This window comes from Micropterus salmoides, unplaced genomic scaffold, assembly GCF_014851395.1.
Source record: "Micropterus salmoides isolate LMB-PRFRI ecotype aquatic unplaced genomic scaffold, ASM1485139v1 Ms_hic_scaffold_11, whole genome shotgun sequence".
NCBI classification, from domain to species: Eukaryota; Metazoa; Chordata; class Actinopteri; order Centrarchiformes; family Centrarchidae; genus Micropterus; species Micropterus salmoides.
The window spans coordinates 15,547,676-15,565,091 of record NW_024040152.1 but is presented as its reverse complement, the minus strand read 5'-3'; the positions used below and the strand labels follow the sequence as shown (position 1 = coordinate 15,565,091).

At 40.3% G+C, this 17,416-nt stretch overlaps 2 protein-coding genes across 2 annotated transcripts; one reads left to right on the top strand and one right to left on the bottom strand.

Moving 5' to 3' along the window:
* Positions 1-57: 57 nt before the first annotated feature.
* On the bottom strand, positions 58-2,518 carry rps9 (ribosomal protein S9). The gene is made up of 5 exons (XM_038711279.1): positions 2,445-2,518; positions 1,496-1,608; positions 1,245-1,367; positions 874-1,060; positions 58-319 (listed from the first exon to the last, which is right to left on the bottom strand). Exons 2-5 carry the CDS (start codon positions 1,590-1,592, stop codon positions 142-144), a joined length of 585 nt encoding a protein of 194 aa, XP_038567207.1. The 5' UTR covers positions 1,593-1,608; positions 2,445-2,518; the 3' UTR covers positions 58-141.
* Positions 2,519-3,012: 494 nt separating this feature from the next.
* rbfox1l (RNA binding fox-1 homolog 1, like) lies at positions 3,013-16,972 on the top strand. Its single transcript, XM_038711273.1, has 13 exons — positions 3,013-3,138; positions 3,227-3,420; positions 9,824-10,060; positions 13,172-13,351; positions 13,449-13,502; positions 13,595-13,687; positions 13,771-13,840; positions 13,930-13,989; positions 14,098-14,236; positions 14,329-14,368; positions 14,465-14,532; positions 15,604-15,685; positions 15,786-16,972. Exons 2-13 carry the CDS (start codon positions 3,334-3,336, stop codon positions 15,828-15,830), a joined length of 1,155 nt encoding a protein of 384 aa, XP_038567201.1. The 5' UTR covers positions 3,013-3,138; positions 3,227-3,333; the 3' UTR covers positions 15,831-16,972.
* Positions 16,973-17,416: the final 444 nt, after the last annotated feature.

Genomic DNA, 17,416 nt, shown 5'->3' with positions numbered 1-17,416 from the left:
ACAACTTGTAACCGTATAGAATTCACAAGAGCAAATATTGTAAGGACAAAAACATACTCAGTTTCTCTGGTTAGACCAAACATTTATTGAAATCTGACAGAACAGGAAGTATCACAACACACTCCCTGGACGACATCCTTCTTAATCCTCCTCCTCGTCGTCAGCTCCTCCAGCGCCACCCTGGCCCTTCTTGGCATTCTTTCTCTTGACACGGCCAGGGCGTCCACCACCATATGGAGACCTCAGGGAGAAGTCAATGTGCTTCTGGCTGTCCAGGCGAACCACAAAGGAGGGGATGTTCACCACCTGCTTGCGCACACTGCCAAGACAAATAGTGGGGATTTGAAAACCAAATAGTCCATTTTATACTTTGCTTTAAATTGTTAAAAGCGATAAATGTAACTGGATTATAGTGCCAAAATATTTTATCCAACTGTATTAATCGTAAGCTTGGGAGAAGGGCTAATGATATAAATTTACTGCAGGCTTCATTGACGAGGAATTCGTGACACCACAGAAAATCTGAGTACATGAATCTTAAAATCATCAGCCTTAGTATTTGAGACAACACATTAAGTGTTGAACACTTCAATTGCCCGAGGTGCAATCCCGTAACCTTACCTGACAGCATAACACCTCAATGGCACAGTCCAAGCCCTCTGCGGCAGGATTGGCTCTGGGCAATGTCTACTGACAAGGTATACGGTTTTGATACCGAAGTGACCTTGCTGAAATGTTTAACTGATCTCAGCCGAGAGAGTTACAAGTTGATGGTCTTCTGATGGAAGGGGAAGCATTAAGAGAGTCTGATGAGTCCCTCAGAAGACTTGTGACCCTTTTTGGGGTTTGTTCCTCAGGAGTGTTTGAGCTTACCGAATGTGCCTCTGGCGGATAAGGACACGGGCATGGTGGATGCTCTTGGCGAGTCCGAGCTTGAAGACCTGCGTCTGCAGCCTCCTCTCCAAGAAGTCTTCAACCTTCAGACCCAGAATGTAATCCAGCTTCATCTTACCCTCGTCCAGCACACCAATTCTCACCAGACGTCTGAGCAAAGCATTACCTGGAAAACCAGACAGGTGTCATTTGCAATTCCAAACATACCAGCACATACAGCATATGGCAATTTGAGTAGAGTAACATTGGCCTCATTGACGAGGAATTCGTGACACCAGAGAAAAGTCTGACAAGTTGATAATTTAATCATCGGCCAATACACTGACACCTGCATTTTAAATTTTGTATACCTTCAAACAGACGCTTGGGGTCCTTCTCGTCGAGTGTGAGCAGCTCTCTGGCAGCTTTGCGAATCTTGGCCAGGGTGAACTTCACCCTCCACACCTCACGCTTGTTCCTCAGGCCATACTCACCTTAAAAAGTAGTAAGACAGTTAAGTTCATTGCTGTCTAGACCAAGGAGGGTAACAGAGGGTATAACGTAATACAGTTTTAAAAGTAGACTCATTTATTGCATACTTGATCATAAAATCACAGCATACCAATGAGTTTCAACTCCTGGTCGAGACGGGACTTCTCGAAGGGACGACGCGGGGTTACATATGTCTTGCGACAAACCCAACTCCTGGCAACGGGCATGGCGGCTTAGAAGTGCCTGCATCATCATGACATCAGACATGAGGTTAGTCAGTGTATGTAAATTAGAGTTAATTATTGTAATATAAACTGATAAATATTCATAGCAAGCTTTAAAGAACAGCCATTACACCAATACTGATAGAGTTACAGCAAACCACACACACCACAATCCAAGCTCTCCAATCAAAAACAGACATCCTTTAAATAGACTTAAACTGGATCAGAGGTCAGCTTGAAATTGCAGCCAGATTAATTTTACAAGACTAGAGTATATACACGCACTGGTCAACAAATGTTCTTATCTGGATATGTAACTAATTCTGCAAGCATTCCAGTTTCTCAACTTCTTCCATCTTACAAACTCGTACAAATGCACAATGGATTTGAATACACGATATCACAGGAATGCAAATTACATTTCTGGTAGAGTTGCCGTTAAACCTCCCATCTGAAACAGTTGTACTGAATATTAAGAGAAACGGCGATGTGTGGAAAAAAAAATCAATTTACGAAAGTGTTATGCTAGAAAATACTGATATACTAATAATACTGATTAAATACGACTGTAACTATAATATATCCTGTAACGTTAAACGTGCGTCAGAAACCGGTGACTTCTCAGCCATATGACTAGGCCGCAGCTGCACCGCACCACGTTGTAACAGGTTACCAGTTAGCGTTAGCTTAGCCGAATCAGCTTTTCACTCCAAAGCAAGTGATACGGTGGGTATTTAAAAGCAATATTAGCACATAAACTAAGTTTCCTTTCTCTACCTATGAACGTATGTGCATCAAAAAGGCTTAAAAGCTGTCTGTTTGTGTCATGATGTAGCATGAGGCTACGAACCGTACCTGTCTCGCTCAGGCTCGCGCAGTAAAGAGGACGAGAAAGGAACTTCCCATTCACTTATACTGTCGAAGCATGCACTACATATCCCATAATGCCACTGTGCGCCCGAACGGAAGTGGGAATAATGGTCTTGTCGCACTCTGTTGGTCAAACAGAAAACAGCTGAATACACTGAAGGTACTAGCGTCAAACGTGCGTGCGTGCGTGTGTGTGTGTGTGTGTGTGTGTGTTTATACTTGCCTGTAGATATGTGTGTATATTCAATATTAAATAATACCTGGAAATTATAACATACTTTAAACTGTTATTCTAAATGGCGGAGCATATAACTTTAGGCTAACTAACGTAACGTACATGAGGAGTCAAATGGCCTGCTTTCAATTATTAAAACCCTGTTGAACTGGCTGTTATTGTACAAGTGTGTAACAAGTAGTGAGAAATCTTGCATGATTAAGTATGTAAGAGTGAGGGGTGGTGAGGTGGTAAACTCAGAGAGAAGGACATGGGTGACTATTTATATAACTATGAAATGGGACCCTGAGCATGTGTTTCTGTCTGTCAAGCTGCATGATCAACTGATGGACACAGAAGCTCACTGGCTTTCTCTTTCACTGCTCTATATCCTGTCTTTTCTGGACAAGGCGTCAGTTGTTTTGTGGACTTTCTTTGTGTTTTCTTCTTTGACTCATCTGCGAGGTTAAATAGACTCTTAACCTTCTCTTCCCTTGCCCTCTTGGATTTTCTGTTTTCTCCTGTTGAGATTTTTTCTTCTTTTTCCCCCCAGCCTGATTGCCTGCTCACCTGCGTCCATATCAACCCTTCCTTTTCCCCTGCTCTCCTTTTCCTCCCATCTTCCACCAATCCCTGTCTCCTTGTGCGTGGTTTTGGGCTATGCTCTCCTCACCCACTGTGATTCTCCAGCCTTATGGACTCCCTGTCTACCCACAGACAACCACATGCTATCCCAGCATAGTTCAGGTAAACTCTCCTTAATTTGCTCTGTGAACTCCTCAGTTACTGCACAGAAATGTTTGTCTTCAAAAGCCGGCGTCATCAAATGTGCAGCCTGTCAGGCAACTGGGAGCTTTTGAGTCGTTATTTAAGGTGACGCAGGATTCAGGGGTAGATAATAAGAGAATGGATGTGTCAAAATAATAAAAATTGGATCCACAGTTGAAGGAGTTTAGGGCTATAACTAACAATTATTTTCACTGCAGATTAATCTCACGGATTATCTTCTCAGTGTTTCTGTTGGGAGATAAAATGGCCATCACTCAATTGACTTATTAAAATGTCTTGTTTTATCTGACCCAAACTAAGTATTTTTCTATCATAGAGGATTAAAGGATTTATGAACTTGGCGAATAGTGACATTTCAGAAGCTGAGACCAGTGGATTTTTTAACATATTTGCTTAAAAAATAACTGAAACAATCATTTCAACTAATTATTTCAGCTCTAAATGAGTTTTTATTTTAAGTTTAGAAATGAATGCCAGTGTAGACAATAAACCGTCAGAAAAACATGTTCTTGGAGAGGAAGAAAAAATATAATTCCCCAGAAACCAAGGGACTTTTATTTCCTTGATTTAATGAGATGCATTTTATAATCTAATTTAGGTTAGTGATGTATTGCTTAATAGTGAATGCCCAATCAAAGAAGCCTTGTAGCTGGGTGAAGTACTCTGATTGCAAAAGATATTATTTATTTAATAGTAAGGACACATTTGGGGTTATCTTTAGTCCACTGGTCTCAGTGATGGCAGGCTGCAGGCCAATAGACTTTAAGTGTCCCTGACATACCATTAATGCCACAATGCATCTGGTGTCTCTCCACCTTGTCTCTGCACTTCACACCAGCTGTATTTTTAGCCCTCCTCTCCTGAGCAGATAATCACTGGAGGAGATTCTGTCACCTATCTTGTTTTCTGCCGCCAACTGAGCTTAGAATAGGTGTGAAACCTGCCTGTTGTGCATTTAGATATTGACTGTTTTAGCTGTTCGAGCACAATATTCACTTTTGTTTTATTTAAGAAAATTTAGATGAGTACTTTGAAACAACTGGTGTAGAGAGCCATTTGGAGGTGGCAGAGACCAAAAGAAGAATTTCAAGGCCTGAGGAATGTTATATTTCTCTGAAAGGTGTTGGCACAAGTTTTTACTACTTTAAAATGTTATATTTCCAAGGACTGAGCAATGCTCAAGTAGTTTCCCCCAGAAATGTCGGTATGATTTAAGCAAAGCATCTGTGCATGTTTGAAATCAAGTCAGGGACCTTTGTCACATGTCTGTCTTTGCCTTCTGTGTCTCCCATCTTTACTGTTTCTCTTCATCATCAGCTACTAATAAAAGCCAAAAACATATTTTTAAGATATTTGTAAAGGAACCTGAATATGAGAAAAAACAGGATTCAGAGAACGGGTAGTGGAAAAGGGAATATTTTGTTTAATTTAATACATGTTTGCTAACATTTGTAACTTGGCCAGTACTAAAAGGCCACATCTGCACAAGTGTCATCTGTGTGTAAATCCTTTGGCAGCTGTCCCAGCAGACACCTGGCTCAGAGCCGTTGACCTCTGAACACAAGCTGACAGCTGAGGAGGGAGACGAGAAAAAGATGGAACAAATGGAAATTTTTAAAAAAAGCCTGCAAGGAGGGGGGGGGGGACTAAGTGTCTGTACGCCTGCTGACACTGTGATACTGAATCAGGCACGGTGGCTGGTAGTTCCACTCTGTGGGAATACAAAGCAAGAGAAGACGACTAGTAGTGATATCTTAACAGATTGCGTTATCTTCAATCATCTGTCACTTTTTTATCTGTGTGGTGGGTGAAGGAAGACACATTGGTTGTTTTTTTGAGATAACAATACAGGCACAAGTTAGCGCTGACATCTTTGGAAACATGTTCCAGCATGATATTATAGCTAACGCTGCTATGAATGACTGCACTGCGGGGTGATGAAGAGTCACAGCCTCGGAGAACTCCTCATTACACTGTACTTTCCAGAATGAGGACGGACAACAACAAACTTGATAGTACTGTAGGCCCATCTACGAAAATGTTTCCATTTAAATTCATTACATTTCCTGTATATCTTGCATAACAACGTAAACACTTTGTAGCCATGCTAGCGTCGTGGTTAAAGGGGCGGCAATGCCATGTAGTCGGTTGGTACACCACTTTGGTCCAGACTTACCTAAATATCTCAACAAATATTGGATGGATTGCTGTGAAATTTTGTTCAAACATCCATGGTTTCCAGAGGATGAATACTACTGACTTAAGTGATCCCCCGACTTTTCCTCTAGATTTCCAAGTTCCATCACATACTGGATGGATTGGCATCAACATCTGGTACACTTGTTCATGTCCACTCAAGATGAAATAACTTTGGCGATGTACTGACTTTTCATCTAGCGCCATAATCAGGTCAGCGTTTTAATTTCAATACTTTGGTTTTCATGACCAAATGCTAGCACATGAAAACAAGATGGTGAACATGGGAAGCTGAAATACCCACTTAACATCAACATTTCAACATTGTCATTTAGCCATGCAGGTGCATTTAGCCTCAGAGCCATTGGCAATGCTATAGGCTCTTGGTTTTGTTTACATACTGTACATTACATGACAAAACAAAAACATTCAGTTAGACAGAAACATTTGTATCAAATATTATAAATCCATAGCTGCAGTTTAATCATTGTCATTGCTTTCTTCCATTTTCAGTGCTTGTTCTACAAACGTACAAAGTTCTCAAAACGCACTAGTTGGGTGCATTACCGATGCTGGTGGATTATAAACCCTGTCTGTGTGAGAACCAATAATTTACACATTGACAGAATGAGGAATGATAAATTTCAGTTATCTGTTCAGCGTGGCACTATTAATACTCAGTTTGATGGTAAAAACTGATATTCACAAAAGAAAACAAAATAGGTGTCTGATGTACTTTAATGCTGCCAGCTAGAAACTTTAGCTCATGCAGTTTGAGATCTTGGCTCATGTGTTTGACCTACAATCAATGTTTCTTCAACCGTGCTTTCTCCAATTCCCTCTTTATCTGCATCGACATGTCTCTCATTTTTCACACCTCTTCAGTGCAGCAGCTGATAGAGGGATATCTGAGAGGTTTTGAAATGACAGTGGAGATTGTTTTTAATTATATGAGATCCTTTCAAATCCTAAAGCTGGCTGACAAACACGAGGCATTTCGCTTGCAAAGCAAGACATAAGTTTAACACTCCGTTAGGATACAGGAGACGGAAGAACCTGTAATCCTTTGATTAAGTTAAAATATTAGTGCTGGTATGGAAGCAAGCTCAATTAAAGGAATCGTTTGATCCTGAATTTTGAATTTTAGGAAATATGCCGACAAGATGAAAACATTGATTCGACTTTCACATCTGTCTGTTTATTATGAAGCTGCAGCCAGTTAGCTTATCTTAGCATAAAGACTGGAAACGGGGAAATTGTAGCCTGGCTGTGACTGTAACAAAATCCACGTGCTAACACTTTTTTTAAAGATCATTATCTATTAAATAATTTATTTATCTCATTAAGAGGCTATTTTTTGTAAATAGTAAGATTAGAAATTAATAAAGTACTAGTAATTCCGATTTGTGCTTGAATACAGCACTAGAGTAAATGTACTTACCATGTCTTTTATGATGTGATTATCTGTATAATAGTTCCACCCTTTCCTGCCAACAAAGCACTGTTTATCATTCTTAAATATGTATACTGGTTATCTAGCAGATGTCCCTCAGAATATGAAGATGAAATAAATTTAAAGGTAAAAGAACTGAGATATTTGAAAGGCAACCAAGCAAAGCCCACATAGCATAAATAGACGTAGGTTGGCATATTTTGTTTTAAGAAAATTACCCTCTAAAAGTAATAAAACCACGTTGGCCTATTCTTAGAGTCGACCTTTAGCATCATGTACTGTCTTGCAACTGTAGAAGCATTTACATTCATAAATACCTCATCTATTTATGAGCTCTGTCTGCAGTCTGGGCTGGAGTGTGTGTGTTCACGAGTGTGTAAAGTCAAGGCAGTGTGTGTGAGTGTGTGAGTGTGTATGTGGGGTGGGGGGGTGGGGGGGGGGGGGTGATTGACAGTTACAGATGATCACAGCTGGTGTGGCCTCCTGGTCCTTTTGCTCTGGCAATCATTTGATGTGATTGGTCAATGAGTAGAACTTATGGTGCGGGAGGCGGGCGGTGAGGTGGCATTAAAACATGCTGCAGTTGTTGGACAATGCAGCAGAGCTCGAGGAATGGAGTAAAGGGGTAAGACAATGCTTTTAGCTCCCAACTGGATTATTCACTTGTATCAAGACTGTATAGGATGATTGTTCATCTCTGTTTCTGTGCAGTTCAGGCCTGTCTTTATGCGTGCTAACATTATAACATTATATTTGTTTGTTATGGTGATTTGGATTAAAAGAGGCTGCAAGGATCCAGACTTTTAATGTGTCTAAGTCATGGTTTTCAGTCACTCAAAACAAACTAACACTTATTTCTATCTATATTTCTATCTATTATGTTTTCAATTAACTTTTCTTGATTTAGTTGATAAAATGTCTGGAAATAGTTTAAAAAAAACACCTGTTACATTTCCCAGAGATGGGGTTCTTTAGTCTGACTGTCTAATACCAAAAAAAGTTAGTTTTAAAACATAGCATTATTTGGCATTTACTACCACAATGTAGAAATACTCTGTTACAAGTAAAAGTCATTAATTCAAAATTTTACTTAAGTAAAGCAATATATAAATAGATAGCAGTATATAAAGTAATTAAAATTCGCTCCACCTTTACCAGCTGCAACATTAAAGTGATGAACACAAAATGCAGTGTTCATCACTTTAATGTTGCAGCTGGTAAAGGTGGAGCAAATTTTAATTACTTTATATACTGCTATCTGTTTATATATTTGTCTATTATATTTTGTAAAATTAATCTAAATCTGCAGAGTAACTGAAGTTGCCAAATGTAGTGGAGTGAAAACTAAATTGTGTCCCTCTAAACTGTAGTGGAGAAGAAGTATAAATTAGGCCTAGTAGAAAATGAAAATACTCAAGTAAAGTATGGGCATGTACCTCAAAATTGTACTCAAGCGTAGCATTTTAGTAAATGTACATTAAGTTATGTAGATTACTTAAGGCAAGCAATAATGGATATTTGTCTTTCACTGACACATGGCATACAAAGAGAGCAGCATAACAATACATAACATACAAGTGCACATAAATAGACAACACAATAGATGTGGTAAAATTGCATATAGTAAAATTATGTACTATCTACTAGAAGTAGGAGTTAAACATTGTATTTATTAAAATGACTTAATAATTAATAAAATTTAAATATAGAGTACTATATGCTGGCTCAGCCCATTACGTCCGTGTTCCTCCTCAGCTGTTGTTAAGCTGCACAATGGCGATGGGAATAACCAGGATTTCTTTAAAACGTCACTTCCGCGCACAGGGAACTTTGAACTTCTGCCCTGACGGCAAGAGAGGGTCTGCTCTACTACAGTGCTATGATATTTGAAACTGGGTACTCATTAATCCACAGTGGCTTGGACAGTGGGTGGGGCATGATGGTCTTATTAACGCTGAGTTTAAGATGGCTACTATTTAACTACTTAGTCAGTTCTGCAACATAGTCCACATACGTGTTCAGAGACTGAGCATTAGTCAGGCGGGCTACCAGAGCCATATCATCTGTGTACTAAAGTAAGGCAGTTGTTATTGCACATGTGAGGTTGCAGATTAAAGACAATAAGTGTATTTGGGTGGGCTGTATTAAAAGCTGACAAAAAGTCCATGTTTCAAACTTGTGCAAATGCCCCAGCCTTATCTAGATGTTGTGATACAGCATTAAGCATTGTCAGGCTTGCATCCTCTTTAGTCGCTCAGTGAGGCTGTGAGCTGTTTGCATATAACCTTTTCCACGCATTTACTAAGAATGGGGGGTGAGAGTTCTTTGCAACAGGGATGATCGTAGATGTTTTCTAAGTAACTGGGACTGAGCTAGGGTCGAGGAGCAGCTGGAATAGTCTGTCAAACACAGCACCAATTTGAACAGCTAAGCCATCCCTACAAGGCCCTCTGGCCCGGCAACCTTGTATGAATTGAGTTTGCGTAATAAAGTTACAACCTCTGTTTCTGACACTGATATGGTGCTGTCAGTCTGTGGCATGTTATACATGTTGTTTCTTTCACTTTGGAAAGACCCATAACAATTCAGTGTTGTGAAAGCAGAAGAGCTCAAAAAGTAACAACATGGTAAATACTTTCACACCTCTTTACACCTCTGACATCTGATATCTTGTCTGTGGCTAATTCCTCCTTCCCTCTCTCTTTTCCTCAGGGCGGCCCCACGCAGGAGGCTGGCCCCGGCAGTGGCGACCCCACCCTGCCTCAGGTCTACGCCCCTCCTCCCTCCTACCCCCCACCAGGTCAAGGTCCGCCAACATCTGCGGGCAGACTGCCACCTCTTGATTTTAGCTCTGCACACGGTGGCTCAGAGTACGCCGAACATCCACAACTCAGAGTCTATCAGGGCCCTCAGCTCGATGGGGCCGAGGCTCTGACATCCAGTAACACGGTAAGAACAGTTTGCGAAAGGAATGCACATCATGGCAAGAAGTTCATGCCCCAATAAAATATGATCTGCAGTACGTTAATGTGTCAAGAAGCCCTGCTGCTTCAGGTAGTACATCCATATGTCCTATCAGAGGAATATGGCCAGATAGAGTTTCCCTCTATATTTAGAGCTCCACTTCCACTGTTGTGTCCATGTACGGGAATGCCGCTCACCGTAGGTGGGGAGAGGGACAGCTGAGTGGGAATTTGTTGTTGAAAATAAATCCCCACTTCTTATCCCCTGTGTCTTATTTATCTGACTATAAAGCAGGTCACCTTTTACGATTGTAGCTGTGAAATCTTGTATTGATACTGACAGTTTAGGTTTAAGACAGTTTAAGACAGTTAAGTGCATAGAGGATGTACAACATACACTTTGTATGTTCTGTTTCTGTGGCTCATCCAATCCAGGAATCGAAATGATTTCTGATAGAGGGTATAGAAAAGGATTTACTTGTGACTTCTTGCTTAAGTGAAAAAGTAAATTGAAATATAATAGAAATCAGTTGTATGTAAATTCAAGAATGTTTGTTTTTTGTTATGGAAATTAAAAAATCTTCTTTTAATGCCATTTTGTCTGTAACTGTGTCCTTAAAGTCTTATTTTCTTAAATTAAGTGAAGACATCTGCCCCATGCAGTACAGTTATTTCAACCTGTTTCCAATAAAAATCCACATGTTCCAATAAATAATCCCTTTATCCCTTTAGGGAATGTTGGTCTGCTTGTTGGTCCGACTAATTCCATGAATTGCAATGAAAGTTTGTAGAGATATTCATGGTCCTCAGGAGAGGTTCACATTTTTGGTTTTGAGTGAAATATCAATATAAAAATGAATGTCTCTAGAGGGTTAAATCCTAATGACTTTGGTAATCCTCTGACTTTTCCCCTAGCACACTCATCAGGTCGAAATTCCAGGTCAGCAAACACTTCAGTTTATGACCAAATGCCTGCATTCCCGTCAGTCTCTACTGTACTTTCTGTTTAGTGCTAATTAGCAAATGTTAGCATGCTAACACGATAAACTCAGTTTCACCGTGTTAGTGTGCTAGTGTTAACATTGTGAACATGGTACACATTATACTTGCTAATCATCAGCATGTTAGCATTGTCATTGTGTGCATGTTAGCATGCTGACGACACGTTTAGCTCATAAAGCACCACTGTGCTAAGTACCTCACAGAGCTGTTAGCAATTCCTGGAAAATCCTTCATCATTTGGAAACAGGTTGAAATATTGGCAGATTTGGGCTTTTATGAAGATAATAAGGTTTTTATGGCTCTGTGTAGACAGAAGTTAATGTTTCTACTCTTTGCAGTGCAGTAAAGATAAGACACACACTAATCAAATCTCCTTCAGGCATGAAAACATCCTCTTTGATAAGGACAGAGGTGTTTTTAGTCTGATCTGTGAGGCAGGTCAGCTCTGTGTCCTGCTGCAGCACATCTCTCTTCCTCCTCTCATAAATGGTGTTTTGTGGCCCCCATCTATATATTTTATTACTAGAGCCCCTGACATACTTGGGTCCGTGCTGATTTTCGTGGGGAAAGTTGAGACGTCGCCATGGAGGGAGGGGGTCAAAAGGGGGAGGCTGACCAGATGACCCCTTTTCCCCCTTCTGAAATATCGCTCAGGTCCAGAAACACAGTTCTGCATCGTGACATGACACCACCACCCAACTGAACCCTCTCTCCCTGTCTCCCACTCCCCTCCACTGTAGCCTGTCTGTGGTGTGTGTATGGGTGGATGTGATAGTCTGCTGTCTACAGTAGCTAGCAATGGCAAGCCAGCGTAGTGTAATCCTGTGTGCATTTATGTGTGTAAAACACTCCCGTGTGTGAATGTGACTTTTTTCTGTCTATCCACAACTTATTAATTGTTCCCTTGACAAATGACCTTTAACCCTTGGCAGAAAAGCAGCACCGTGACCCCAGACTGACCCTTGTGGAACGTTTCAGTTTTAAACTCTGCCCCCTTTGACTCCCACCCCCCATCCCCCTCTTCCTTTTCAAACTTTTTGCGCACCTTCTTTGCCTTGTTTACTTTGGTTTAATTTTACTCTTCACTGCTGCACTGAGGCCTTTTCCACTATCTGCCTCTTGGTACTAGAAAGCTAATACTCAAGTCACTTCTGCATAAAGGACTGCAATTTTTTCACATATGTAAACTTTTTCAGTATTTTTTCTTTTGCTTTTTAAAGTTTCTTTTTCTGTCCAATGCACTCTGCTCTTTCTCTTGCTCTCACTGCTGAAGCATATTTTTTTTCTTTCTTGCAGACCTTTTCACTCTCACTTTCTTGTTTGGACTCATTCATTTGTCTTAAAAGTATATATTTTAAATTTCTTTTTTTTTCTTTTTTTTGCAATGGTTGATGATGCTAGTTGACCAACACGCACACACAGGTGCACACACTAGCATCGTGGTGCATTGTGGGATAGTGAATGTTTTGGTTTTGGCACATTATTCTTTGAATTTTTCTGCATGGGGCAATTTTAATTAGTTAAATTTAAAGGCAAGTTGGCATAAGTAGAAGTCTTTCTTGTTTTTCAGGGGAGCTCAATCTTTATTTAAGTGATTTAGTGTCAGATATATAATCTTTATTGTTATTGTACAGTGCTTCAGTCTTTATACTCTCTGACAGGCATGTATTCAAAGACGCCTCACTAAAACGGAGCCCTTTTCATGCCTCCTCACATTTGCCTGAGAGGGATCACTGGTTGCTGAATGCTCTTTGGTTTGAATCACCTGACTTTATGAAAATGATCTTTGCCTAATGCCATGTGATGCTTACGCAACTGAATTTCAGCACAAACAGAATTCTCTGAAAGAAGTTGCTTAATTTGCTTTCTGAACTGACTTTATGATTTTTTTCCCCCATTCTTTCTTTGCTTTTCTATTGATGCCCTCTCCCCGATTTTTCTTCACACCTACTCTCATCTCATTCATACTCGTTCTTTTTCCGTCTCTGTTTTCCACCTCTCTGTTTTTTGTTTGTTCTTTCACGTCCATTCTTCTTCTATCCACGTGCTTGCTTCCTCCTCTCCACCTCCTGTTTTCAAACTTTCTCACTGTCAGGAGGATGTTTTGGCCCCTGTGACCTCTGACCCCCAGTCTTTGAGCGTGTCTGTGGCATCAGGGGGCGGAGCAGGAAGTGGGAGTGATGAGGAAGGGTCAGGTAAGGCCCAACCGAAACGCCTCCACGTCTCCAACATCCCGTTCCGCTTCAGAGACCCAGACCTCCGCCAGATGTTCGGGGTATGACAATGCATATATACAACTGTTGTCCAGATTGGTAAACTAAATTAAACTGTTTATAAATATATACATAAAATACCTACGCTGCCATTTTCAGCAATTTGGCAAGATCCTTGATGTCGAAATTATCTTCAATGAGAGGGGGTCCAAGGTGAGCACCACAAAAATATTATCAGACTTGAAAAATATTTTAATGAGCAATAACAGAACATAAACAAACAAAATGGCCATGTGAACTCACAGGGCTTCGGGTTTGTCACCTTCGAGAGTGCAGCCGAGGCTGACCGGGCAAGAGAAAAGCTCAATGGGACAATTGTGGAAGGGAGAAAGATCGAGGTGAGGGAGAATCTGTCACTGTTTGTAGGTTTCCACATTCACATTCTGCATTTTTATCCTTCATCGTTGCCATCGTTCACCAGGTTAATAACGCCACTGCGAGAGTGGTCACCAAGAAGCCCCAGACGCCTCTTGTGAACGGTGAAATTTCAAGTAAGACACACCTCTTTAATCTTTGCACATTTCACTGTCAGGCTTCTGTTTATGGAAGACAAATGTACTCTCATTTGGTTTGTGCGTAGCTTCCGGGTGGAAGATCAATCCTGTCATGGGGGCGATGTACGCACCTGAACTCTATACAGGTAAGTCCTTCTCTGTAACAGTGATATATTTTTGTTATAAGACCACCAGGATTGTACGGTTTTACTTTTCCTACCAATTGTTGTTTCTCTCCCTCTCTGTTTCTTTAGTTGCCAGTTTCCCGTACCCCGTAGCAACTCCAACCTTGGCCTACCGGGGCTCTGCTGCGTTGCGTGGTCGAGGCCGAACCGTCTACAACACGATTCGCTCTGCTGCAGCCACGCCTGCTGCCATGCCCGCCTACCCCGGGTGAGACTCTGTGTCCATGTACCAGTGCCTGGTCTACATTCATTTCATTCACTAATAAACACTTTAATATTGTTTTTCCTCACGTTTTTCAGGGTTGTATATCAGGATGGACTGTATGGAGCAGAAGTTTATGTGAGTCTCTGCACACTTCTCGCACATTTCCTCCTTGAAGACGTTTTAAAGAGCTATAGCTATAATTGTAGCTATAACCATGTTTTTCCTGTGCAGGGTGGCTATCCTACAGCTTACAGAGTGGCTCAATCAGCCTCTGCTGCCACAGCAACCTACAGTGATGGGTAAGCAGACAAACACCACACATAGACGTTAGACGTTCCTGGTTTTCAGAAAATCAGCTTTTATTTCAAGGGATGGAAAGTCTTTCGGTCAAATCGGCCAGAAATTCCAAAATATGTCTCGATTACACACCAGACAGCCTGACAAGATTATTGTCTGATTTGCTGAACTCTCAAATATCAGTATCTGCTTCATAAATCAAATTTCAGGTTCCTGATACATTCTTTCACATTTTCACTGAGCATAATGTGATATTTGTTTCACATTTCAAAACTCACTTTCACCTGCAAACACAGATGTCTCACAAGTGATTTGGTGGAATTAAATTTCTGTGTATAATGCACATGTTTTTTAATTCACATCTTTGTTGCTTAAACTTATAAAACTGGTATACACCATTTCGTGAACTGTTGTAAAGAAACTGTTTTCTCAGAAAAGATACTGGCTTGTGCCTAAAGGATTGTCATTTCCTCAAACAAGCAAACATTTCACTTGCAATATTTACAAACACATCTTTACCGTGACTGCATACAATATGCTTTGTGGATCCCTGAAAACCATCAAAAGGTAGTAAAAGATTATCAGATTAAATGTGTATAAAAATACATACTAAGATTTATACTTTAACCTCCAATCAGTTGGTAAAAGTAGAAAAGAAATTTAAATTTTTAATTGACATCCAATCAAAGATAGTAACAGTAAATAAGCAGTCCGAGCCACTGAGGTCATGTCCTTGGTATTGTTTCTGTTTGGTGGTTTTACGGACTTGTTAAGTGGCTTTCAGTCTATGATTACACACAAACTACACATGACAGTTTTTTAAAAACTTAATTCAAATTTCACTTTGACCATTTTAGGCATAATAAAAAATAGAAGGTTTTGGCAACTTTTTAAGCTATAATTAAGGGAGAACTTACAAACAAAATATGATTGATCAGCTAAATTAATGAATAAAGAAGGTATATTAGGAGGTTGGGGTTGCACAGGGGGTCATAGGACTTGTGACCTCAGCTTGTCTGAAGTCTTGGCTACTGCAGATGACATTCACATCTGCTTCTGACGTTGTTGAACAGATACGGACGGGTTTATACGACAGCTGCAGATCCCTATCACCACTCGGTTGGACCAACAACGACATATGGAGTTGGTACAATGGTGAGTCAAAACACACACGCGCTCTGTTGAAAGCTATCTTGTTACATGTGCAGTTAACAACAGCCCCTGGTCACACCTGCTGCACTGCTTCTGTCAACAGGCCAGTTTGTACAGAGGAGGATATAACCGCTTCACCCCGTACTGAGCTGCCCTGGCTTAGGAGGGGGAGGGGGGCGTCTCTCTGGAATTCTGGGGATTGGCCGATCCGTGGATGCTGCAGGACAGATTATGAGGTCCTTAAATTTGGAACTGGTTTTTCCTCCTGTCTTCATCACAACCTCTCCTCAAGAGACTAAACAGACTGAAGTTGTAAATACTGTAGGACCCATTTATTGCCCATTCTACCGATGAGTACTGAGTACCTGGACGAGGTTATGTAATATATAGTTGCTTAAAAACCTTTAAGGGATTTTTGTTTTCTGAATTTAAAGAGTGCTGATGTTGGTAGATGGCTCACACTAGAGCAGGTGGAAAATACTGTGAGAATTACTTTTTGTGAGTAATAAGTTTCACGGGTCAAACTACAAAAAAAAAAGAACATTTTGTACAATGTTTTGATGTGCGTGTGTGTGTGTGTGCGTGCGTGCGTGTGTGAGCATATGCGTGTGAGGTCATGCACCAACAACATTTAGTTTAGTTACCCAGTCGACTGAGAGACATCAGCGACACTGGTATCATTATTTCAAACAGAACTAATGTTTGTCTCCATAGTTGGCATATCATTTGTTTATTTTGTTTTTTTGCCTTTCTAACAATCTACCTCTCACACATGTAGCTTTTAATACAGCTGTCATTATTAACTCTGTATCGCTTCCTGTATCTTTGGTTCTGCAGAGCCTTCTTTTCTTTCCACTTTTCCATCCATAAATCTACTAACATGTTTCTGTGGCTCTGTAGCTCACCACCTGACGAGCTTGATGCCTTATCCAGTGCGTTCTGTTATTTCTCTAGGGAAGATTTATTTTTCGTAGCTGCTACATACCCCCCTATTTTACACTCACACAGTTATACACATTCAGAGCTGGTAGTAGCAGTAAGAAGCGGTCTTTTGCTGTGCTTTACTCACACAAACTGAGGAATAAATCAGCAGAATCTTCTAGCATTTTCTTAGGTTGCCTTTTTTCTTCTTTTCCTGTATTTTCTCTCTCCTTCTTCACTCAGAACTATTGAATGACTTCTTGACTTGTATTGATAATTTCTTCACTGCCTTGTCTTTTGTTTCTGTTCCACTCTTTTCTGCTGTGTTTGATGTTTACCTCTAAATAAAATTGTTTTCTCTCTCTTCTCTTCTGTCCTTAATTGATTTGTAACAATTTCCAAGCAACCAAATTGTTGTTTCTATGCAGCTCTGTTGCTAAAGAAGCCTTAACTTGATATTTAAGTTAAGTTTTAGTTGTGATGACAAGCTCATTCTTCATCTTTGCTTGCATTTACCGTTTCCTACTTACTTATTTACTCATTTCAATGCATACTGCCTCGTTGCCTTACTTTCTTTACCCTGCTAGTATTGATTTTTTAAACCCTTTATCTTTCTGTCCTCTGTACAACGTGCACATACATATGTGTAGAATGTACATGAAATTAAGCCTCCGTCTGTCTACTATACTGTTTTCTGCACTTTCTAAACTTAATTCACTGGTTTCATGATTTCTTTAATAGTAGTAGGTATAGTTGTACCAGTAAAATACTTTTTTTTAATTTTAATATTTTCTTTCTAATCGACCGTAACTT

Bases quoted from the DNA above. Each gene is read 5' to 3' on its own strand.
- rps9 (XM_038711279.1), bottom strand. From the start codon at position 1,592: ATGCCCGTTGCCAGGAGTTGGGTTTGTCGCAAGACATATGTAACCCCG. The intron at 1,368-1,495 runs GTATGCTGTGAT...CTACTTTTTAAG, and splicing joins CCAGGAGTTGAAACTCATTG to GTGAGTATGGCCTGAGGAAC. The intron at 320-873 runs GTAAGCTCAAAC...TTGTCTTGGCAG, and splicing joins ATCCGCCAGAGGCACATTCG to TGTGCGCAAGCAGGTGGTGA.
- rbfox1l (XM_038711273.1), top strand. From the start codon at position 3,334: ATGCTCTCCTCACCCACTGTGATTCTCCAGCCTTATGGACTCCCTGTC. The intron at 13,688-13,770 runs GTGAGGGAGAAT...ATCGTTCACCAG, and splicing joins TGGAAGGGAGAAAGATCGAG to GTTAATAACGCCACTGCGAG. The intron at 14,533-15,603 runs GTAAGCAGACAA...GTTGTTGAACAG, and splicing joins ACAGCAACCTACAGTGATGG to ATACGGACGGGTTTATACGA.